Here is a 22,953-nt window from a genome sequence, read left to right as displayed (position 1 = left end):
TGGATTATCTTTTTAGAAAGGTCTGACCAGGGACTGGGGTTGCAAATTAGCCTATTGGCTAGAAACCTTTTATGCAACACATCTATATATATTGTTATGGCTCTGACTGTGATAATTATGTATGTAGTAATGTGCGCTGCATTGTCCCAGACAAATAAACTAATAAATAATAAAAAAGTAGTAGGTCATCAAGGGACTTGTAGGTCATCCAGGGACTTTTCGCCTACTGTTTTTCGAATACTATGTATTCGGACATACTTCTCTGTTGGCGATCTGTTTTCGCATACTATATAGTAGCAAACAAAATAAAACACTGAGACATGAGACAAACAAAACAAAACACAAAACAGAGACATGAGAAAAAACAAAAAACAAAACCGAGACATAAGATTAACAAAACAGACATGAGACAAACAAAAACCACAACACTGAGACAAACAAAACACTGAAACATAAAACAAAACACTGAGACATAAAACAAACAAAAACAACACAAAGACAAACAAAATACTTAGATATGAGACAAACAAGTTAGGAACATCATGATGGGGAACAGTGCCCTTAATTTAAGCATTTTACCTGTTTAAAAAAAAACATTTAAAAGTGGGCAAACCTAAAATAGTATGTCATTAAGCTGTTTAAACCACCACAACTGTAAATATCTTTATCCACCTCTACGATTATTTCCCCACACATGCTAGGATGAATGAAGGGGTGTGGCGACCATCTCATTGGTTGGCACTGGCAGTAATAAAGCCAGAAGTCTTTGTCCTTATGAAACCACATATTACATATCTTCAGTCCCTCATTGTCTACAACAACATTCAAAGGCCCCATGACTTTTCCGGTTGTTCATGATTTAGTGAATAAGGGTTAAGGATAGGAAGTTTACTGAGGCCTCCTAGTGGGCCCAGAGCCCCTGGGTGAGAACCACTCAGATACCTCCTACAATGGAAGTCTATGGTTTGTCCAACACACTTAAATGACAATATGTAAGCATTTTGAACTGATGCAGAATCGTATGATTTAATACTTTTTTTTTTTTTATCATCTGCTCTCGCCACACTGAGGGGTAGGTTTAGGGCTGGAGCTTCCTTTTTTTCATACAAATCTGACATTTTCATTAAATTCGTACAAAATTGTACACTTGTAAAACAGATAAGTTATTGTGTGATCCGGCTGGATTTTTGCAAATTTTATGCACCAGGTCAACTCTTTAAAAAAGTACGCCTTACTTCAACAAGCAGCACGATTTGAACCATCATACATGTCCGCAGCACAAATATGAGTAGGATCTGGGGTTTGATTTTCAAACCCCTAACCATAAGTATGAGCAATTGTAAACTTAAAAAAGTACTAATCCAAACAAAGCCATAACCCATCTACAACCCGTCCGTAATACCTTTAGCACTTTTGCACAACGTACCGGCTCAATTCCCAGTGCTGAACTTGTGACCTGAACAGCTCAACCCTGTTCTGACATGTTTCAGACTCTCTGCTCATATAAGAGTCATTTGATGAGGATCTGTTCTGTTCGAGTCAATCCTCATGGAGTTCAGTCTATTCTTTACTTTATTCCCCAGCACCTTCGTATTGCGTAAGTGCGTCATCCTCACCAAACCAGAACATCACACCATCACTGACCCAGTCTAACACGCATCCGCACACATTCTGCATGAAAATACACTATCACGCATAGTTATCTGATAATACACACAAATATTATTTAGGTGATGCATTTATAGGCATTTGAAACATCCTACAGAGATGCTTCTGAAAAACTTGGCATGTAATGAAGCCACCTTTTATTGAGTAACGCACAAAACCCTATTTCCGTTAGGGTCAAGACACACATTAAGAAATAGTTTAATACTTGAAGTCTATCAATAGTGTGTGGATCATAGAGTGAGGGCTCATGGGAGTCTCCATTATGTCACAACAGAAGAATGTAGGTTTCCTACTTTCTAGAGTCGCACAGGGACATGATGTCTGATTATATAAATCATGAACCAGGGCTCATTCATTATAACATCATCATCTTCATCATCATCATCATCATCATCATCATCATCATCATCACCCCATTCAACATCAGTATTGTTCTTTTCTGTAAAACCATGTAGTAACTACTGGAGTATTCGCGTAAAACCCGCACCATTGCTTTGAAAGCACCACAATGAAAGTCTAGAAGTGCAGAGATATGAAAAAGTTGAACATTTAAAGAGACACATTTTATGTTTAAAACAGAACCAACCCTCAAAGTTATTCTCCCAAAAGCTTTTTTTAATTCTGGGTTCTTCAACACATCTTATTCACAAGGACAGGACAAAAGGATATTTTTAACTGTGACGTTAGAGAGACAAGAAGAAATTTAAAAAAAAAGAGCAAATTAAATCCTCATTACAAAACGCATTGCGGGAAGGGGCACATAAGCTAATGTTTTACAAGGGTGTATAAAATTACTCATGCTATTTACAGAAACGACTTCTTCCTGGTGTTTACTCTTTCCTGGTTGTGCAGGTCTGGATCTCCCACTCACATCTGATCTCCCAGGTCTAAAACACGGAACTTATCCAAGTTATAAAAACAGGCCTTCACCACCCGACCTCCAAAGTACCGCCCATTCAGATCCACCACAGCTGAGGAGGGGAAAAAACAACAACAGCAGCACACAATACTGTTATGTCGACATTCAAAAAGACCAAAAAATGTACTGTAAATATACTATTGAACTGCATCATGACACAAATTAACGATTATATTAAATTCTATTAAATCTAAATTATTTCATTTATAAGATTTCATTTCAAATATGAAACAAAAAATATTCTAATATATAATACAATTTCTAATAAAGCTGCAATTATGAGGCCATGAGCACAAATTGCACATTGTTATTTGAAATAGAACTGTTTGGTTATAACATCTGTGACTTTAGGACAAGAAATTCAAAGGCTATGGATAGATTTCATTGTTTATAACTTCTGACCAGCTGATGGCACTGTCCTAAAACATTACACAGACTCTAAGGCCATCGTCTCGTGAGGTGCTACTGAGATACTGAGCTTCGTTTCAATACAACAAAGCGTTGCCAGGATGTTATTTCATTTCCCGTTCTGTGTTTTTGCAGTTAAATTTGTCATCGTGTTACAGGCAAATGTTTTTGAAAATAAAAATGCCAACTGCTCATGTTATGTGATGATCTGTCAAAATTTTGATTAGTAGCAAAAAACAAAAAGAATACAACCATTCAAAAGCTTGGGGTCAGAAAGTTTAAGAAATGAATACTTTTATTCAGCAAGGATGCATTAAACTGATCAAAAAAAGACAGTAATTACATTTATAATGTTACAAAAGTTTGTTTAAAATAAATGCTGTTCTTTTGAACTTGGAAAAAAAACTATTTTAACTAAGAAAATATTAAGCAGCTCAACTGATTTCAACATTGATAAGAAATATTTCTTGAGCAGAAATTTACACCTGGGATATTGAGACTTTTATTTATATAGTGCAAAATATACGGTTCTAAGAGCTGACCCAGACAACCAACCACAAAAAGCAGAAGAGGAATAAGAACATATGCTTTGCTGCTAAATCTCTTATTAAAAAATGTTTGGTTTTTCCCATGTGATATCATCAGCGACGATGAGCATTAAGCCCTTTTAAAACAGGAAAGATAGTGGCATCTTGATAATGATCTGGTATATGATCAAAAATACCCTTATTAAAAAAAAACAAGGGGAAATCCACAGTTATATATATATATATATACACACACACATTTATTACATGGCTTGGTTGAATTCTAATGTAGAATGCGGTCTGTTATTTCTTGATAACAGACCACTGCTAAGTAACACACCGTTGCCATGAAAAACAGAGCATTGCTATGGACGCAGGATTCTAACCGTAGAGACGGAACGGACTATTTTTCGGACTATTAACCGTTTTTAAATCAATATACTCCTTTTTAAATCAATATTTTGTGTCAAATTATTGATTTATTTGGTGGGTAGCCATGTAATAAGCGGGATAATGTAGAGCGAGGTGGTTGTTTATCGGGATCCCGATCAGCCTGTCGGGGTTGTACTCGCTATAACAACCGCCTCGCTCTACATTATCCCTTACATGTACACACACACACACACACACACATCACAAACTAATATAATATAAATATATACAAATAAAGTTATTCATTTAAAACTGTCCTTTTTGAGGATAACAATGTTTTGAAGGATGAGTTCATTTCCAGCTTGTTAATATTTCGGTCAGTGTTTGAAAGTGAGTGAGTAAAAACTGGTTTGGTCTGCAATCCCTTGAGGAAGTGATGTAACCAGCCAGGTGATGTAACACCTAAGGGACAGTCCTCACACACTTACCTGCTTTATTAAGCAAGATCTGGGGCACTTCAAATAAAGACCATCTACACACACACTTCAAGTTTGTCCTTTAATCGCTCACCTTTAATAGCCGATTCGACCCGTTCGAACTCCAAGAAAATGCGGACGGCCTCATCGTCAGTCACACCTGAGATCTGAAAACAAAAGCCAGACACACAGGTTTCATGTCAGCGAGAGATGACATCTGCAGCTTACGTACACAAGAAGGAAAACTTGCTTGACATGACCCTCACCTCAAAGATGACGCACTTGGTGACTTTGCCATATTTCTCACACTCTTCTTTAGTCTCGCCTTCCAGGTCTTCGTCCACCTCTCCCCTTCCAACCATGTTCTACACACATACAGTTTTTATGTGCAGATTAAGCAACAAATGCTTTTGACTAAATTGTCCTGAGCATCTCATTCAATATAAAGTCAAAAGAGGGCAGAAATTAACTAGGACCGGCAGCAAATATTGCACCGAAAATGACAAACCATTGCTTTTTAATTTTTATTTAATTGATATATTTATTAGAGGCATTTTTTGCTGGGACTTGACTTTAAGGAAAAATTGCATGTATCAACACAAAAAAGGAAATTCATCCAAAGATGTGAAAAATGATAGGAGATACTTATATTTCAATAAATAATAAAGTGTCTCAATAAAAAAGATAAATAAAAAGGTCTTGTATTAAAATTATTTGATGCAATATTATTCTTGTAGACTATTGTCTTATTAGCTTAGCAACATGCTAATTTCAAACTATTGAAATCAATCAGCATTCTAGTCTCCCATGCGTTTCACTTGAAGAGTCTCAATAAGCTTTCCAAAACACACATTTATGAAGTTCAATTTAATTTAGACTGATTGACACAGCTTACCCGCAGCAACACCACCTTTGTTGGACATTTGAGAATCTCTGTAAGAGGGTTGGTATCGTTTTTCTTTGAGGGATCAGCTATAAAACAGATATCATATTTCAATTTACATTTATTTCAAAACTTCATATAAAAGAAAAGTCAGCTTCTTTTAATGAATGTCCACTCTGATTTTAATGCCTCCTTGCTGAAAACAGTAATAAATAAAAAAAATAATATTTTCACTGACCTCAAACTTTTGAATGGTACTGTATATGCATGTAAATATTGCTGTTTATGACTATGTATTGTTATACTGGTGCATATAAATGAGAATGATTAAATATGATGCTTCCTTTGAGTTATGTAGTGAAAAGGGAAACAAGCCTTGATTATTTTTACTGTATTTTAAATCTTGCATTAAACATGAATTTAATGGCTGTTTGGTTAAGAAAACGGTTCAAATGATTAAAATAAAGAGACAGAAATACATAAAAATACTGAACAGATACTCTGAAAGGACATCTGAAAACAATTTACTATAACACTCGTTTGCTTATGTTAGGGAAGTTACTGTTGCCACTGTTAACATAACAGGAATGATGGGGACAAATTCTGTTTCCTTATGAAAAATTGATCACAGATGTGTTCATGTGGGTGGTGAAGACACATAGAGATGCAAACAAACAACTGTTGTAAGTCAATGATTGATATGGGAAACAGGAAATAAAAACAAATCAAACCTGAATTAGAGCCATGTGGATCAGGCAAATTCTGACTGGATGCTGATGCTGAAACAAACACAAACAAATGTGAATGAACCAAATGATACACTCACACAGTGGGTACATGGTTGCGCAAATGACAACACATGGAATTGAAAACAAACATGACACTCGAAACAATAAAAAGGAACAGAAAAAAAACAAGAATCCTTGATGTGAGAGCTTGTACATGGTTGCTGTGTGTTTGTGTTTGTGTTTGTGTGTGTGTGGGTGTGGGTGTGTGTGATCTCACTCTTTTCCGTTGAGTCTCCAATAATAATCTTGCCCCCACGCTTGCTGGTTTTCTCCACTGACAGCGCCGTGCTCAACCCCTGCTCGTGTTTCCCCAGACCCTGTCCTTCGCGGAATCCATACTTCTGCATGATTTTATGAGCCACGGTACCACTGAAAAACACACAGACAGACACTGGACTTTAAATTATAGATTTCAATTTATTTTCTTTAAAATAAGTTATTTGGAAATCTAAATTCATTGATTAAATCTTGATTTATATTAAATATTACAAGATTTATTCATTATTTTGTTAAATCAAAACGTTTCTGGTAAAATCTAAACCCTTAGGTTGAGTCTAAATTCTTTACAATACATTCTTTGGAAATTAATTTAAATTAAAAATATTTGGTTAAAGCTAAAATATTAAAATCTTTAATTTTAAAATATATTTTTTTTTTTTTTGGAAATTGAATTTTTTTGTATAAAAATCATTTAAATTAAATATAAGATTTATTTATTGGTTAAATCAAAATGTTCTGGTTAAATCTAAATGCTAAATTTCAAATATTTTGTTAAATATACTATTTTCTTGTAAAATCTAAATCTAAAAAAATAATTTAAATTAAATATTATTGGTTAAATGTTCTGATTTAAAATTTAATGACAAAAATGTCCTTGTTAAAAATGAAAATAATTTAGATTAAATTCAAATGAACATATTCTTACATATCCTTATTTCTAGTAACATTTAGATTCTTTTGTTGAAACAATTTTTTTGGGAAATCAAAATTACTTAAATCTTATATATATATACATACAGTCATGGTCAAAATTGATGGCACCCCTGGTAAATATGATAAAAAAATGGCTGTAAAAAATAAATCTGCATTGTTTATCCTTTTGATCTTTCCTTCAAAAAATTCGCAAAAATCTAACCTTTCATTGAAGTAAAAGAATTGAAAGTGGGGGGAAATCACATTATGAAATAAATGTTTTTCTCCAAAACACGCTGGCCATAATTGTTGGCACCCCTAGATTTTTTTATGAGAAAAATATCTCTGAAGTATTTTCCCATTAATATTTACATTTTTAAGCACACCAGTGTGACTAGGAACATGAAATTGTCCAGCTATGACTTCTTGTTTCACAGGAGTTTAAATATGAGGAAACACAAAGGCCAAATCCCCTTAATCATCCATCACAATGAGGAAAACCAAAGAATATAGTTCTGATGTGCAGCAAAAGATTGTTGAGCTTCACAAAATAGAAAGTGGCTGTAAGAAAATATCTAAAGAATTGAAAATCGCCATTTTGACCATCAGGGCAATAATTAAGAAGTTATAATCAACTAAAGATGTGACGAATCTGCCAGGAAGTGGACGTGTGTCTATATTGTATTAATGGATGGTGAGGAGGATAGTTTGAGTGGCCAAAGACTCTCCAAGGATCATAGATGGAGAATTGCAGGGATTAGTTGAGTCTTGGGGGTCAGAAAGCCTAAAAAAAATTATCAAACAACCCCTACATCCCCACATGTTGTTTGGGAGGGTTTCAAGAAAAATCCTCCTCGCTCCTCCAAAAATAAACTCCAGCATATTCAGTTGTCATACACGACTGGATCTTCAAAAGGGACCGGATTCTGTGGTCAGATGAACCAAAAAAAGGGCTTTTTGGCAGCAAACCCACCAGATGTGTTTGGTGCACACAGGGATAAAAAGTACCCCATGCCTACGGTTAAATATACTGCTGGATCTTATATGTTGTGGGCCTATTTATTTGCTGGAGGTCCTGGACATCTTGTTCAGATACATGGTATTATGGATTCTATCAAATATCAACAGATAAAAAATCAAAACCTGACGGCCTCTGCTAGAAATCTTATAATGGGCTGTGGTTGGATCTTCCATCAGGACAACGATCCAAAACAAACATCAAAATCAACACAAAAATGGGCAACTGAGCACAAAATGAAGCTTCTGCCATGACCGTCCCAGTCCCCTAAACTGAACGCTATAGAAAATGAGTGGGCTGAACTGAAGAGGAGAAGCACCAACATGAACATGAATCTGAAGGATCTGGAGAGATTCTGTATGGAGGAATGGTCTCTGATCTCTTGTCAGTTGTTCCCCAAACTCATCAGGCATTATAGGAGAAAACTCAGAGCTGTTATCTTGGCAAAAGGAGGTTGCAAAAAGTATTTAATAACAGGGTGCCAACAATTATGGCCAGCGTGTTTTGGAGAAAAACATTTATTTTATAATGTGATTTACCCCCCACTTTCAATTCTTTTACTTCAATGAAAGGTTAGATTTTTGTGAATTTTTTGAATGAAAGATCAAAAGGATAAACAATGCAGATTTATTTTTTTACAGCCATTTTTTATCATATTTATCAGGGGTGCCATCAATTTTGACCACCACTGTATATATATACATATATATATATATATCCAGGTTTTTGTGGATCTAAATTTTCTGGAAATCAAAATTCTCTGGTGTAAATCAGAACCAAAGCGTTCATCCAATCAGTGCAACCATAACATATTTATAAATCATAATGACTTTATGAGTCTAGGGAGGGATTCTTTGTTTCTGAGTGCATGGAAGGACACTTACCCCATGTTGGCCAGGAATGAATTAGTTGGTCCAGGGGGAGATCGTGGTCTATCCAAGTCATCAAACACAGGAGGTGGTATAGCCGCTTTCGACCTCTGGCGACCATCTTCGTCATATGAATATGATGCTGTCATGACAACAAACGCAGTTTTATTACTAACTAACATTTCCCGCAACTGGATTTAAGACTGTGTAAAGCTGCAACCTATCAGAGACAAAGCGAAAACACACAAAATCATACACAGATGAGCCAAAATATTATGACCACATGCCTAAAATGCTGTTAGTTCTCCGAGCGCTGCCAAAACAGCGCCGACCCACCGATGCATGGACTCTACAAGACACCTGAATGTGTCCTGTGGTATCTAGCACCTTCAAGTCCTGCAGGTTGTGAGGTGGAGCCGCCGTGGATCAAAGTTGATGGTCCAGCACATCCCACAGATGCTCAATTGTTCATTCCTGAACAATTTGTGCAGTGTGGCAGGGTGCAGATCATATCTTTATCCCTGCCCATTTCTCCTGCATCCAACACACTGTTTACGAGAACTGATTGTTTGCTTACTATTTAATCTACCCAGACCTTAATATGTGTCCACGTTAGGAGATGATCAACGATATTTGATTCACCTGTTACTGGACATAATGCTTTGTCTCATCAGTGTATATTGATTTCAAATGTGGCAAAACAGGAAAATAAAGGTTCTTAAAAGGTATATGGGATGTACTTACATTCTCGATCCATTAGTGATGTCGGAGGGGCGATGGCAGCTCCACCCATACCTGTAATGCCACATGAACGACATCTTATAACAACACAGAGGATTATACCAAGGGCCCTTGTTTAAACATGGTATTAACATCTTGGATAATCTAATCACAATTGTCAATATACAATCAATTCGATATAAAAGAAATTGAGATGAAGAAATGTTTCATTGGGAACTCACTCCTCTTCCTCTTTTCTCTCTCGAAATCCTCCTCCTCATCTGATTCGCCTTCGGGATTCGGGAAACGTGAAAATCCGCTTGGAGCTCCCCCTCCTTCATGCCTCTCTTTACGTTTCCTAACAGACAGGGGCAAAATGGTCACAACACAATGGACAACAAAACAACACTGATCTGTGCAGATCAGGCAAATGTTTAAGGCTGTGTTCAGACAGGCAGCAAAAATAAGATTTTATGAAGAAAACAAAAAACATTTAGTTCTGTGTAATCTTAACAGCTAAAAAAAAACCCAGATTTTTACAAACCTGTTCCGAACCACCAGCTCTGGCTCATTTTGCAAAACTGATTGGAATTGTGTGTTTTACTAATTGTTCTAATTCTGTGAGAATAGGGAAGTCCACACCACAACAACAAGGATAACATCAGAAGAACAATAAAGTTGGAATCCCTTTCAGAATGATTTTTCCAGCTGATAAATTACAAAATCATTGACAGCCAATCAGAACCCATCATGCTTTAAAAAGCTTGAGCATTTAAAGAAGTCCCAATTTTTCAAAATTGACATTGAATGATGTTTTAAATAGCGTTAAACCATTGTTTGAAGCAACTGCGTGCCATATTTTTATATAAAAATAAAAAACAAGCTGGAAACACTCTTCCTGAAAAACTTTTATTGCTTCTGTATAGCATTAAGCCTCAAATGTCAACTAAACAATGGTTTGGTTTCTTCTTCTTAAAAAAAAAAGAAAAAGGAAAAATATGCATAGTTTAATAATATGGGCTTTCGCACTGGGTGGTTATAGGAACTAGCCACCAGGGTGGTTCCCAGAGAACTAATGTTCCCGTGTCCATTTCCCTGGTTGCATTCGCACCGCCAGTAGGAACTCTGAAGTGACGTAAGCCGCGCTTGTTGTTGTGACTTATTTTGACAGCGCTGAGAACGCCAGAGCCTGAGCTCACAGTGCTCCCATTCTCAGTCTTCACTAGTTTATGATCTGTTTAACAGTCCTATCTAATATATGATTAGATAGAACTGTTATACAAAGTAGACAGTATATGAAAAAGTATTAGCATTTGCCGCATGGCTGATGCCCAATGTCGCTAGCTGAGCAGAAATACATAATCATGTTTCGCTTGGTCGACTCAAAAGTTGTGTTGGACTTTCTCCTTAGCGTAAAGGACTATCACTGTTTTTCATGTTCGTAGAGTTAGTTTATGAAGTAAATGGGCTGTGTACACGGCTTTTTAAAAAATGGCGGGTGCTGGTGTTTCACGTGTGTTGGACCAACCAGCGTACACTTACGTCACTGATAATTCCTATTGTGCTGGGTTCTCTGAAGTAGTCGTGATTCCCTCTCACAACGTAACATGCTCTAAACACACCTCTTAAGCAGGCAGAATAATGTAAGTGGACTTTTTTTTTTTATTGCGGATTTGAACGATTACGTAATCGTGGCATCCATAATCGTAATTGCGATTAGAAATTCGATTAATTGTGCAGCTCTTCTGCATGATATATAAATTATCGGAATATATGCATATCGCAATGGCTAACAATAACTGAACGGTTTTAATACTTCAAAAGATTACAAAAACTCAAAGTTTTAGGTTGATGCAGACATAAGAGAATAGACTAGACACATGACTGTTACAAACATCTGACATGCCTACACACGCGCACAGAAAGCCGCCTCTCAGACAGCATAATACTGATTTCAATTCTATTCCACAGTTTATATAACTAAATAATAGACACAACATTGTCAAAATGCCATCTTGGTGAGTATTAACGTAAAAACAATCAGTTATTTAGTAAGTGGAGTAAACATTTGAGAAAAAAAGCGTGCATATAACAATATATTGGATCCGTGCAGCTCTTAAGGTGTACCTAACAAACCTACTTCTGTCTGTGTGCTTATTGTTAATCAAACAACAGACAAAGAGAAAATCACTCACTGCTCTTGACTGAATTCATTTTGCAACTTTAATAAGAACCAGTCTATATTTAATTCATACAGTGAAGCAGTGTTTTATTTTTACATTTGATAATTCAATTTCTGTCGTTAAATAAACCTAATGTAGGCCTACCTGAAACCCTGCGTTTGCACTGACGTTAAATTGACACTTACTTTTTATGTAACGCTACAGTAAAACCCTGTTGTTGACTTTCAGAAGTTGTAGAGATGCTTTCTTCTCTTAAAAAAATAGAATGTAAAACATGTATATTGGTTATATCATTTTCAGTTTTTAAATATAATGAAATAAAATTAAAAATGTATTTTACACACTCAAAGCATTATCGTATATATCGCATATCGAATATCGCATTATTTAGCGAGTTATCGCATTTTTCTTCAATAGTGGATGCATACTTCTCTCTCTCCTCAATCTCCTTCTGTCGCTCCTGCTCTCTCTGTCTTTGTCGTTCCTCTCTGTGTCTCTTCACCACTTTCTCATAGTCGTTGGGAAACATGGGGTCATACTCATCAGCTAATGGAATCAGCACATCTCCGGATGAAAACCCACCTGACACAGAGTCCTAAAATGGACACACACAGACATAGTCAATGAAACCTAATGTTCTAAGAAGAGCATCTTAGTATAATGAACCACTTAGTGAGAAGTCCTCATTAATTTTTTAATGTAACATATTACTGGGAGTAAGGGTTGTGATTTTAACAGATCAAATGCTGTGATGTCACCTTTTTAAAAGCATAGAAGTGCCAGTAGGGCTGGAAGATTAATCAAGATAAAACAGAAATTGTGCAATGGCTATGATCATGCAAGTAAGTCATTATCTGGTGTTTTCAGTGATCTCTGCATCTGCTCTGAGTATGGGTCGCTTTGGGAACGCATCAACCATCTTCATAAACGTGTAATGAGAAGTGTTTTTCAACCTGCTGCTGTCAACAAAAGAGAAGTGTAAAGGGCTTTCTAAGTTACAAGGGTTTTCTGACTAAATTAAAGCTTGATGGGTTAACATTTGAAAATTAAGTAATTACAATTAAGTGACACCCATAAATATTATTATTGTAATTTTACAGTTGAACTGTAAAATACATGTACTATTGTTATTATAATACATTTCTTAAATATTTTAAAAGTAATATTACAAGAGTAATAGGCCTACTTCTTATTATTTTTAAATATTTTTATTTAGTAATGACAATCATACTAAAATAAAAACTAGATAGTAAACTTTGAAAAGACAAACTTTAAAGTAGGCTTAAAAACTCCTAGCCAGAAAGTTTGAAGTAGTTTTAAAAGCTCTAAGTTTTTCAGTTTGTAATAGTTTTAATTTTAGTTTAGTCGTTTTAAAAGTTAGCTAGCTAGCTAAGACGGACAGACAGACAGACGGACGGAGATAGACAGATCTCTAGGAAGAGTAGCATTTGAATAGAATAGGTGAATAGAAACTCTCACGACGAGGAATACTTCAAGGTAACAGGTTTTAATATCAAATACTCAGAAACAGGATTAACGCAGGGGAAAACACACTTACGTTGACGAGAAACGACAATGAATTGAAAGAAACGTTGTATAAATACACAGGGAACGACAGACAGCTGCACGTAATCTGTAACCAAGGAGACTAAGCAGCAGATCAAGACTGAACTGAAGCACATGAAAAACACACAGGAATGAAATAAACAAGACAAACTGTTACACGGCTGTGGTTTGATGGGTTGCAAGAGAAATATTTTTCTCAAGGATACCTTGAGAGAGAATACGACATAATGGACGCTAATTTGAAGGCTGCACTCGGAGATGTAGACTTTGTTTCCACCACTGCTGACATCTGGACGGTGAATAACAAAAGTTTTATGGGTTTAACAGTTCCACTTCACAGCGCAACAAGGCCGCCCTAGCATGTAAGAGAATTAGAAGCAGGGACACCTGTAATGGGACACTCTGCTCCATGTAATTGGAGCAGAGAATGAAGAAATCCATTCATCATATGGACTGCATGGCAAAGTTGTTGCCACTGTAACTGATAATGCATCTAATTTTGCCAAAGCATTCAGAGCGTGTCAGCCCTGTAATTTGGAGTCTGAACCTGAAAATGAAGAAGAAGGTGATGATGAGGAACCGACTTTTACAGATGTCACAGAAGCTCTTTCAACCGCACCTGGTGATGGACAGTTTAGCCTCCCTCCACACTACAGGTGTGCATCACACACAATTAAGCTCATTTCAACAAGCGATGTTGACAAACATCTGAATTCCTGTTCAGACACCAAGGCTGTATATAGGAGTAGTATTGCAAAATGCTCTGCTCTTTGGAGTAAAGCAAGTCGATCAACTGAACAGGTGGAGGAAGTCAGCCGCAGGAAACTAATGGTACCCACAAGGTGGAATTCCCTGTACGAGGCCATTTCCAGAATCATCACAATTCCGATGAATGAGCTGAATCCCCTGTGCGTAAAACTGGGAATCAAGTGCCTTAATGAAAGGGAGTACCTATTCTTACAAGAGTACTGCACCGTGATGAAGCCCCTGACCGTAGCACTAGACATCTTACAAGGGGATGAGTGCACCTATGGGGCTTTACTACCAACACTCACAAACCTGATGTCAAAGACACTTGCCCTGAAAGATGACCTCTCTAGAATGACAGCCAGCCTTCCAGATGTTATTGTAAAGGTAAGATTATTATTTGATAATTGATTTGGGTGGATTTGTTGAATTTATTATACCATTCATGGTGGGCAGATCTTACACTTTGTTTGTTTTAAGCAGTGAGTACAATTATTAAAATGATAGAATATAATAAAAGATCAATTATTCATCCCCTGATCAATATCAGGGATATTGATCATCATTAATCATGAATATTAATCTTGACATCAATAGAAGATTGAAATAAAGAGGTCAAAACAGCCTCAACCAAAATTAAATCTCATAAGGTATTGATAGCACATGAGATGGTTTAGGTCAGTAGAGCCCACAAAATAAAGGCAGGGTAGGCAGGATTTTTCTAAAAAAAAACTTCTTCCCAAATTTGTTTAAACTGTCTTTATATACCAATACATAATTAAAATGTAAGTACTCTGAAAAAGAGAGTATAAAAATCGAGTGTCTGTAGTCCTCTCAGGGCTGCAATAAACACAGCTACTTATTTCCATTCACTCCCACCCCCTCCCTTCTGGGCTCCTTCCAAAGCCACGCCCCCAAAACACATGAATGCACAATGCCGCCCGCTCAGCTTGGAGGACGCGTTTGCTCTCTCTCCTCTTCCCCTCCACGAGTCAAACAGGTGCGCGCATGTGGGCAGCTCCTGTAGTGTAGCCATGGTAGCGAGGGAGAGTGACCCAGCCAATCATTTAATTCGTTCTGAATGGAAATAAGTAGCTGTGTTTATTGCAGCCCTGAGAGGACTACAGACACTCGATTTTTATACTCTCTTTTCAGAGTACTTACATTTTAATTATGTATTGGTATATAAAGACAGTTTAAACAAATTTGGGAAAAAGTTTTTTAGAAAAATCCTGCCTACCCTGTATAGTAAAATAAATATATTCTTAGTTATATCATATTTTATTTTACAGGCCATCAAGATTCGTTTTGATGCTGTACTGGATAGCCAAGAAGGACTTCTTGCAGAGGCCACTTGTCCCAAGTTCAAACTTCGATGGCTGAGAGATGAGCGTAGGAGAGAGCATTTGAAGAAGCTTCTGACAACAGTGTCGTAAAGCTGCTCCTGCAGCTGACAATGCCAGCCCAGCTGAAATGGACTTTTTTGATTTTGAGAACCAGCCCACAGAAAGCTTCTCAGCAGAAAATGAAGTAACTGACTATTTAATGTCAGGGTATGAGCTTGAGATTCTGAATCAGTTCCCAAACCTCAAAAAAATGTACATACAACACTCCAACTATAACCACTGTTTCACTCCGAAAGAAAACAAAGGGCCTTGTCAGGGTAGCCATAAAATGAGGCTGGACTAACAGCCTAAATGTGGCATGCAACAGCATTTTCTGTTTTGGTAAACTCATTTTCACTCCTCTCTGCACTTTACTGTTAAAATACGTGAATGTTAATAATTTGGAATACAGTCAGGAGAGACTTTCATTTTCATTATTTTATTGCTGTATTTTATTTACATCTATTCGAATGAAGGATTTTACAAAAAATATTTTATTTTATATGCTGGAATATGCAGAAATATAAGTTAACAGAAGAAGGACTTTCTTTATTTCATTAAAATATGGTGGAATGTGCAGAAAATAGGTTTAAATGTTCAACAATTTTCTTCAAGTCTGAGACTGTTGCATTTAAAGGGATAGTTCACTTTGAAATTAAATGTTGGTATGTTTTAGCTTACCTCAAGGGCATCCAAGATGTAGGTGTCTTTGTTTCCGCAGTAGTTTCAGTTTTGTTATATTTAGGTCAAACCGTTCTTGTCTGTCAGTCATTTAATGCAGGTCTGTGGTCACTGTCTCAAAGAGCATGCACAGAGTCCAAATTAAAACAATTCCCCATCGTAAGTACACACTGATGGCCTAAGACACGAAACAAGCGGTTTGTGTCAGAAAACGAACAGTATTTATATCGTTTTTACCTCTTATACACAGCCACGTCCAAGTGATCTGAGGGCGCGCGCTGCATCCTGGTGTGTGACGTGTACGCAGACTGGTGCATAGATATATACACTAGATGTCGCCTTGTCTACGGCAGTTCATTGGAACGAATGTCTTTAAGGCGACATCTAGTGTATATATCTATGCACCAGTCTGCGTACACGTCACACACCAGGATGCGCCGCGCGCCCTCAGATCACTTAGACGTGGATGTGTATAAGAGGTAAAAACTATATAAATACTGTTCGTTTTCTCACACAAACCGCTCGTTTCGTGTCTTAGGCCATCAGTGTGTACTTACGAAGGGGAATTGTTTAATTTGGACGATGGGGAATTGTTTTAATTTGGACTCTGTGCATGCTCTTTGAGACAGTGACCACAGACCTGCATTAAATGACTGACAGACAAGAACGGTTTGACCAAAAAAATATCAAAATTGAAACTACTGCGGAAAAAAAGACACCTACATCTTGGATGCCCTTGAGGTAAGCTAAAACATACCAAAATTTAATTTCAAAGTGAACTATCCCTTTAATTTAATTTTTGCTTGATGCAATGTGCATAAAGTTAAAATACTGAAACTAATAAAACAAGTTTTAAAAAAGAGAATGTTTCATTTGATTCCATTTTAGATGATGGAATATGCAGAAAGAATAGAATTAGGCTGAAAGGTCTATTGCTTTATAGCGTATTCAGGTCGTGCATCATGTTTTTGAAAAGTAACTTAGTTAAAGTAACTAATTACTTTTGAAAATAAGTAATCAGTAAAGTAACTGGATTACTTTCTTGGAGAAGTAATCAGTAACTAATTACTATTTCCAAGTAACTTGACCAACACTGGTTACAGCTATGTGTATATGCCATGATGTCTTTATAAGCGGCACCCTGGTGTAAAGCATCACTTCAGACATCCATGAACAAGTCTCATCTGATTCTGAGCGACTCTACGTGGGAAATGGACTCCACAGGAAATGGACTTCACATTTATTCAGGCGCCATGGACTTTCAGAAATTCCACTCTCATGCTACATGGTTTTCTGTTCATGTAATTTGTAGTTTTGAAAAGAGCTAATACAGCACTGCCCACTCAAGGCCTATAAAATACAATGTCCAGCTCCCTTAAGTCCCCGATATACTTCAAGCGAAATCGAAGAACGAACTGATGTGACGTAATTTCGAACAAAACCAGGCCGAAATGGAAAAACAGCTTGCCAAAGTTAGTTCCGGCTGCTAAACAGCTTTGTACAATCATTGGTCCGTGGAGATTACATAATAGGTAGGTGTGTGTGGAGGCTCCGCCTTCTTTCACATGGAAATATTTTCTGGTTCATTTGGCCTGTTAAGTCGGCCGAGGTCAGACATCTGCGAGTGAAAACATGAACACACTGGAGGAGCTGCTTCATAGTAGAGAAGTAAGTTCTTCTGATGAAATGATACACTGACATTGGTCGTCAATGTTTAATACAACAAAGCTGCTTGATTTGAAGCAATATATAGTATATGTGCTATATAAATAAACATGACGTGACTTTAATAGAGTTTGTGCAAATAAACATATCCACGTTGCTAAGATCAGATGCTTTCGAATGCTTTATTAAAATGTTCGCCGTTTTCTCACTTTTATGTGTTTATTTTGTTATTGAGAGGAAAGCACGGCATATATTTACATTTTCTTCTAAACCTTGCTCTCTCAGCAGTGTGGGTGGCGTCGTATGTTCAATAACAGTATATCGCAGCTCACGTATTTTGAACTTCGTTTCACCACTAAACGAAGAACCAAAAAGAACTTTTCCGTGACGTTCTTAATTAAGAATCCTGATGAAGATACAACCAAGACTCCTGGTCTTCGCTTCTGAAATTTCCAACAGTTTGCAGATGAAAAACTTAACAAGCACAGTGTTCTCACACCATTCCTGATTTCTAACACTCACCGTGTTCGGCGTGGTCTTGCCGCTTTAAGAGCACAAACTAAAGCTGATGCTCTTTGGGCGTTTCTCCATCGTCTCCAGTCGCATAAATATGTAAATTGTGTGAGCTTATTTAGTCCATTAGATCTAAAGATCTGAAAAAACCCATACATTTACCCGCCCATAGACGGTCCCCTTGAAGACATCAGGACAGAAGTGGTTGAAAGTGGACAAAAGAGACAGATTAAAACACCAGGTGTAAACGGGTAAGTGTCTCCCTTGTGTACTTGTCATCCGATCGACCAAAACGCATCTTAATACCAGGTGTAAACAGGGCCATTGACACATAAACACAATTTTGTTGGCCACTAAAGCCAACACATCTAAACTGGAGCTTTAAAAAAAATTCCAAAAATCGTGCATAATCAGACGGTAATATACACATTGTTTACCTTCATCCCTGCAGCGATGTGTGGAGGTGTATCAGAGATCTGTCTGTCATCTGCTGAACTTCCTCTCTTTAGATCAATAACCGGAGCTAGAACATTTGACTGTCTCGTCCTCTGAGTCTGCAAAAGAAGTCCGTTTCATTTGTCGGTCACACTTTTCGACATTCCATGACTCAAGAATTAATTTCCATAACTTTTCAAGTTATTTGTAGTTACTGGATAATCATGTATAAAACTATCTGTATGATATATTTTATTATATTATAAATGACATAATATATGATAGAGATATTACTCACAATGATCCATTTTTAGCTAATTAAATAGTTTAAATCTAACCAATAATAGAAACAAAATAAATGAAGACATTTCTGATTTTTTCATGGAAAACCATTTTAAAATTCCCTTATATTTTCAGATTTTACATGATAAAGGGAACATTGACACCTAAACTCTCCAGTTATTAATATAAGAAGGAGACACACTGTATTATTGTCAGGCATGTGGCATAAACACGGACCCACCTTTGCTTGTGTCAATGCAGCTTTCTTCACTTTCAGCTGAGACTGAAGCAGTTTAAAGTTTTTAGACCATCCTTCTGTTTTAGTGTCGCTCGTTGCGACCCCCAAATCATCATATAAAGACATTTTACCTCCTTCCCAAATAAAAACACTGAAATACACAAACATGAAACAGGATTATACATATAAACGTGTTCCAAACATCAGTGTGCAATGTAACAGAAGCTAAAGTATCACACAAGTTGTCAGTTAGACGTCTATATGTATTTTAAACATAAAACCACATTCAAAATTAACCTGCAGTTAGAACTTCCGTTACAAAAATGATAAAACATGGTTCTTACAGTCAAGTATTATTTATGCATTTAGCATTCACTTCCAAACGACTTCCAACGCTTATTGTACTAAATAAATATACTAAATTATTAATGTCTAAGCTTAAACCACTCATGCATTTTAACTGGTCAAATATCTGAAGCTAGATACAAACCTTTTACGAAAATAAATGCTCTACTCGTTCTGCACTGTCGGTTAGCATATCATGCTACAAGAGTGATGTCGCGGGCGGATGACATCACAGACTGTGGCCAAACCAAAAGCACTCGCGTCACGTATATCATTAATCTAATTTTCTTTCACTGTACTTTTTTTATTTTATTATTATTGTACGGAGCCTTGCTTTTTAAATAAACATGAACATTATGCATGGACTTTCGTTCATATGCAAATATTAAATAATAATGCATATGAAATAAAACAGAAACAGAACAAGAAAAAACATCTGCAAAAAGAAATAAAAAAGTGTCAGGAAGGTAATAATATAAAAATCGAAATAAGAGTACAATAGGGTAAACAAAATCAAATCAAGTATTTGAGGAGCTCACAAACGAGATAACTAAAATACAGTACAAACAAGCGTTCTGGCGCCTCTAGTGGCATCATGTATCACTGCAGATTCATTCACGCTGCAAAAAATGCTTTTTCTTGGAGTTTTTTTGGTCTTATTTCAAGATGCAGATATTTCTTATTTCTGCCAGATAATTAGCAAAATATGAAAAATGCACTTAAATGTTTCCCGTGGGACAACATGAAAATGAATATTAGTTCAATAACTTACCGTTCTGCCAGTTTTCACCTCTATTATAACAGTGATTAAGAATTAAATTATGTACGATAGATTCGGAAGTATGTATCTCCCCCTATATACTATTGGACACTAAATTTAATATTGACACTTAATTTTAACATTACTCGCCTTTAACAGTCAAAAGCAAAGCATGCTGGGAACTAGAAGTCTGTAACCACTGATTGTAACTCATTCCGTGAATGTGTACACATACATTCACATTTATATGGGAACATGTATGTGCAATATATGTACATAATAAAGGATAAAACTTTGAATATTGAATATTACATGTAATGCATTTCTAAATATTTTATATGTATCATGCCAGTTCAAAGCATAAATTGCAGTATATTGAAAAATATAAAAACTTGTTATCCATATGGAAATGTATTATGTAATATATCACATTATACTTTGCAGTATATTTCCATATATATTTGTTCCATTAGGCAACTCAGAGCTCAAGTTTTAACTCTCTGAACCTCCCAGAGCTGTTGAGCTTGGTAAAGCCGCAGTTCCCTCCTAATCTCGAACCGTTTCTCCTCCTGATATCCTCCATATATTGCTTTAAAATATATCATTCTGTGCAGAATCCAAATGGGTCTGATACATTTTCTGCCATGCACCGACTTGCGCATATGATCCACTCTGTGCTATCGTGTCTCTGGACCGAAGCAGACTGTGTGTGCACTGCAGTGGTTTATAACGTGAACCCAGACTTAATTCGCCCATTTACACTATGAATAACTGGTGTCCAGTCCCATGGATTAAACAACAAAGGGGAAAAAGCTTAATTTTCTAAGTATATTTTAATATTTTAAGTCTACAACCAAAATACAAATCTCAAATATCTTTTAGGCCAGTCACTTGAGCTTTAAATGCCAGGTGACTAATTGTTCTGGAAGTCATTAAAATTATATCATGACAGGCGGTGCCACAAGAATGAGTGCAGATACTCTTAGAGCATTTTATTGGACAAAAATACCCTAAGCACATAAATGTGGTAGTGCCAGTGCAAAGCATTCAAAACTATAATCACCAATCTGCAGGGTTACATAATCCTTAAATCCTTCTAATATGAAACACATGTTTTCACTGTTCAAAATGGTTGTGCTGATAGGAAAACGGATGTCCTTGTCCAGGATTCACTGATAAACAGATAAGTTTAAAGAACAGCATTTACCTCGACCTTTTACAAATGTAAAAAGTATACGGAGCCGTCTGCTCTCTAGTCGATCTAATCTCTTCAAATCTATCAGATTTGTTTTTGTTTTCATTCTTTCCGGTTGGCGTCCGCTCATTGTCTCATTGTAGCTACTCCCCTCTTGATTCCGCTTTATATCTTATTTCTGCCCTTTTATCATTGCCAGTGTGTTTTAGTGCTTGTCTAATCTGTCGTTTCTCTTCATCTGTCTGACATCTATTGGGATCTGTCCTGATACAGGTGTCGTGCCGAATTTTGACTCCTGCCAAATTATCACCCCCCTAGTATTGGTAGGTTTAGGAATAGTTGTGGGGGTGGGGTTAGGATTAGGGGCGGGGTTAGGATTAGGCAATCGGTACTGACTTCAACGAGGGGGGTAATAATTTGGCAGGGGGTCAAAATTCGGCACAACACCGGCTGCTGTTTTTTTTTGTGTTTTTTAAAGCAAATGTAGCCTATTTGTCGTTTATTTGCTATATTACAGGCCAAACTGGGGCCTGGAACTTATTTGTAGCCACTTGAAATGGCTCTTTTTTTCCTTGCTGATGTGAAAAATTATCCGATCCATAATTCAAAAACCATAATGTGATCCGGACCGTGAGTTTTGTGATCTGGTCGAGGCAAGCACTGCATTAATCACGATCCGAACAAAGATGCTGCACGCATGAGCAGTTGTTTTTGCAACTGTGATTTAAAGCAAAAACAGAATGGTCTAATTTGATCTTTGTGAAATAATTATGCTACATTAAACTGCACAAAACAAAAACAGCAGACATGAAAATGAAAATGAAAATTCACTCTCTGACAGTAGGTGGCGCTTGCCGTTTCCTTTCTCGATAGAAATTACATCAAAAGTGGAAAAAGTTGGTCAAAAATATACTTTTACTCACAAACTGACCACCAGCCCCAATTTCAAATGCCATTTTTATTTTTTCGCTCAACTGTCATGGAATCGAACACACGAGATATCATAGACAATGAAGAATATGTTGCCTTCAAAAATTTAAGGTATCTCAATAAATAGACAGAATGTAACATAATCATTGGATTTGGACATTGCCATATGTTGCTGCGGAGTCAGCATTTTTCAGCTTTCGGACACAGCCCTTAGACAGGAGGTGTGTGCCTTTCCAAATCATGTCATAAATTAATTGAATTTGCACAGCTGGACTCCAGCTGTGGTATTTGGACAGATTACTCTGCTGGCATGCTGGTTTTCAGATAGTAGGGTAGTATTCGAATTCGGATGCAGCGCATGTCAAAGTATGGTGCACCTTAGCTAAATTTTAAGTATCTTAGCACAAAGGGTCTGAATATTTTACTTTATTTTTACTTTACTTTATTTTTATTTATTTTTTTGCTGTC

General features: G+C 36.6%; 1 protein-coding gene across 6 annotated transcripts; it reads right to left on the bottom strand.

Moving 5' to 3' along the window:
• Positions 1 to 1,046: 1,046 nt before the first annotated feature.
• On the bottom strand, positions 1,047 to 21,877 carry rbm17 (RNA binding motif protein 17). Of its 6 annotated transcripts, none has more exons than XM_079868557.1 (14): positions 21,568 to 21,877; positions 19,259 to 19,406; positions 18,738 to 18,854; positions 12,172 to 12,338; positions 11,929 to 11,994; positions 9,803 to 9,918; positions 9,585 to 9,635; positions 8,856 to 8,982; positions 6,259 to 6,410; positions 5,985 to 6,032; positions 5,266 to 5,342; positions 4,637 to 4,735; positions 4,465 to 4,537; positions 1,047 to 2,639 (listed from the first exon to the last, which is right to left on the bottom strand). In XM_079868557.1, exons 2-14 carry the CDS (start codon positions 19,379 to 19,381, stop codon positions 2,536 to 2,538), a joined length of 1,320 nt encoding a protein of 439 aa, XP_079724683.1. In that variant the 5' UTR covers positions 19,382 to 19,406; positions 21,568 to 21,877; the 3' UTR covers positions 1,047 to 2,535. The 6 variants fall into 6 exon arrangements, with proteins under 6 accessions (XP_079724683.1, XP_079724682.1, XP_079724686.1 ...); XM_079868556.1 differs by lacking the exon at positions 21,568 to 21,877 and adding an exon at positions 19,746 to 19,844; XM_079868560.1 differs by lacking the exon at positions 11,929 to 11,994 and having other exon boundaries at positions 21,568 to 21,850.
• Positions 21,878 to 22,953: the final 1,076 nt, after the last annotated feature.

This window comes from Squalius cephalus, assembly GCF_949319135.1.
Source record: "Squalius cephalus genome assembly, chromosome: 4".
In the NCBI taxonomy this organism is placed as follows: Eukaryota; Metazoa; Chordata; class Actinopteri; order Cypriniformes; family Leuciscidae; genus Squalius; species Squalius cephalus.
Note: the sequence above shows the minus strand (reverse complement) of the source record. Positions and strands in the feature narration are given on the sequence as shown.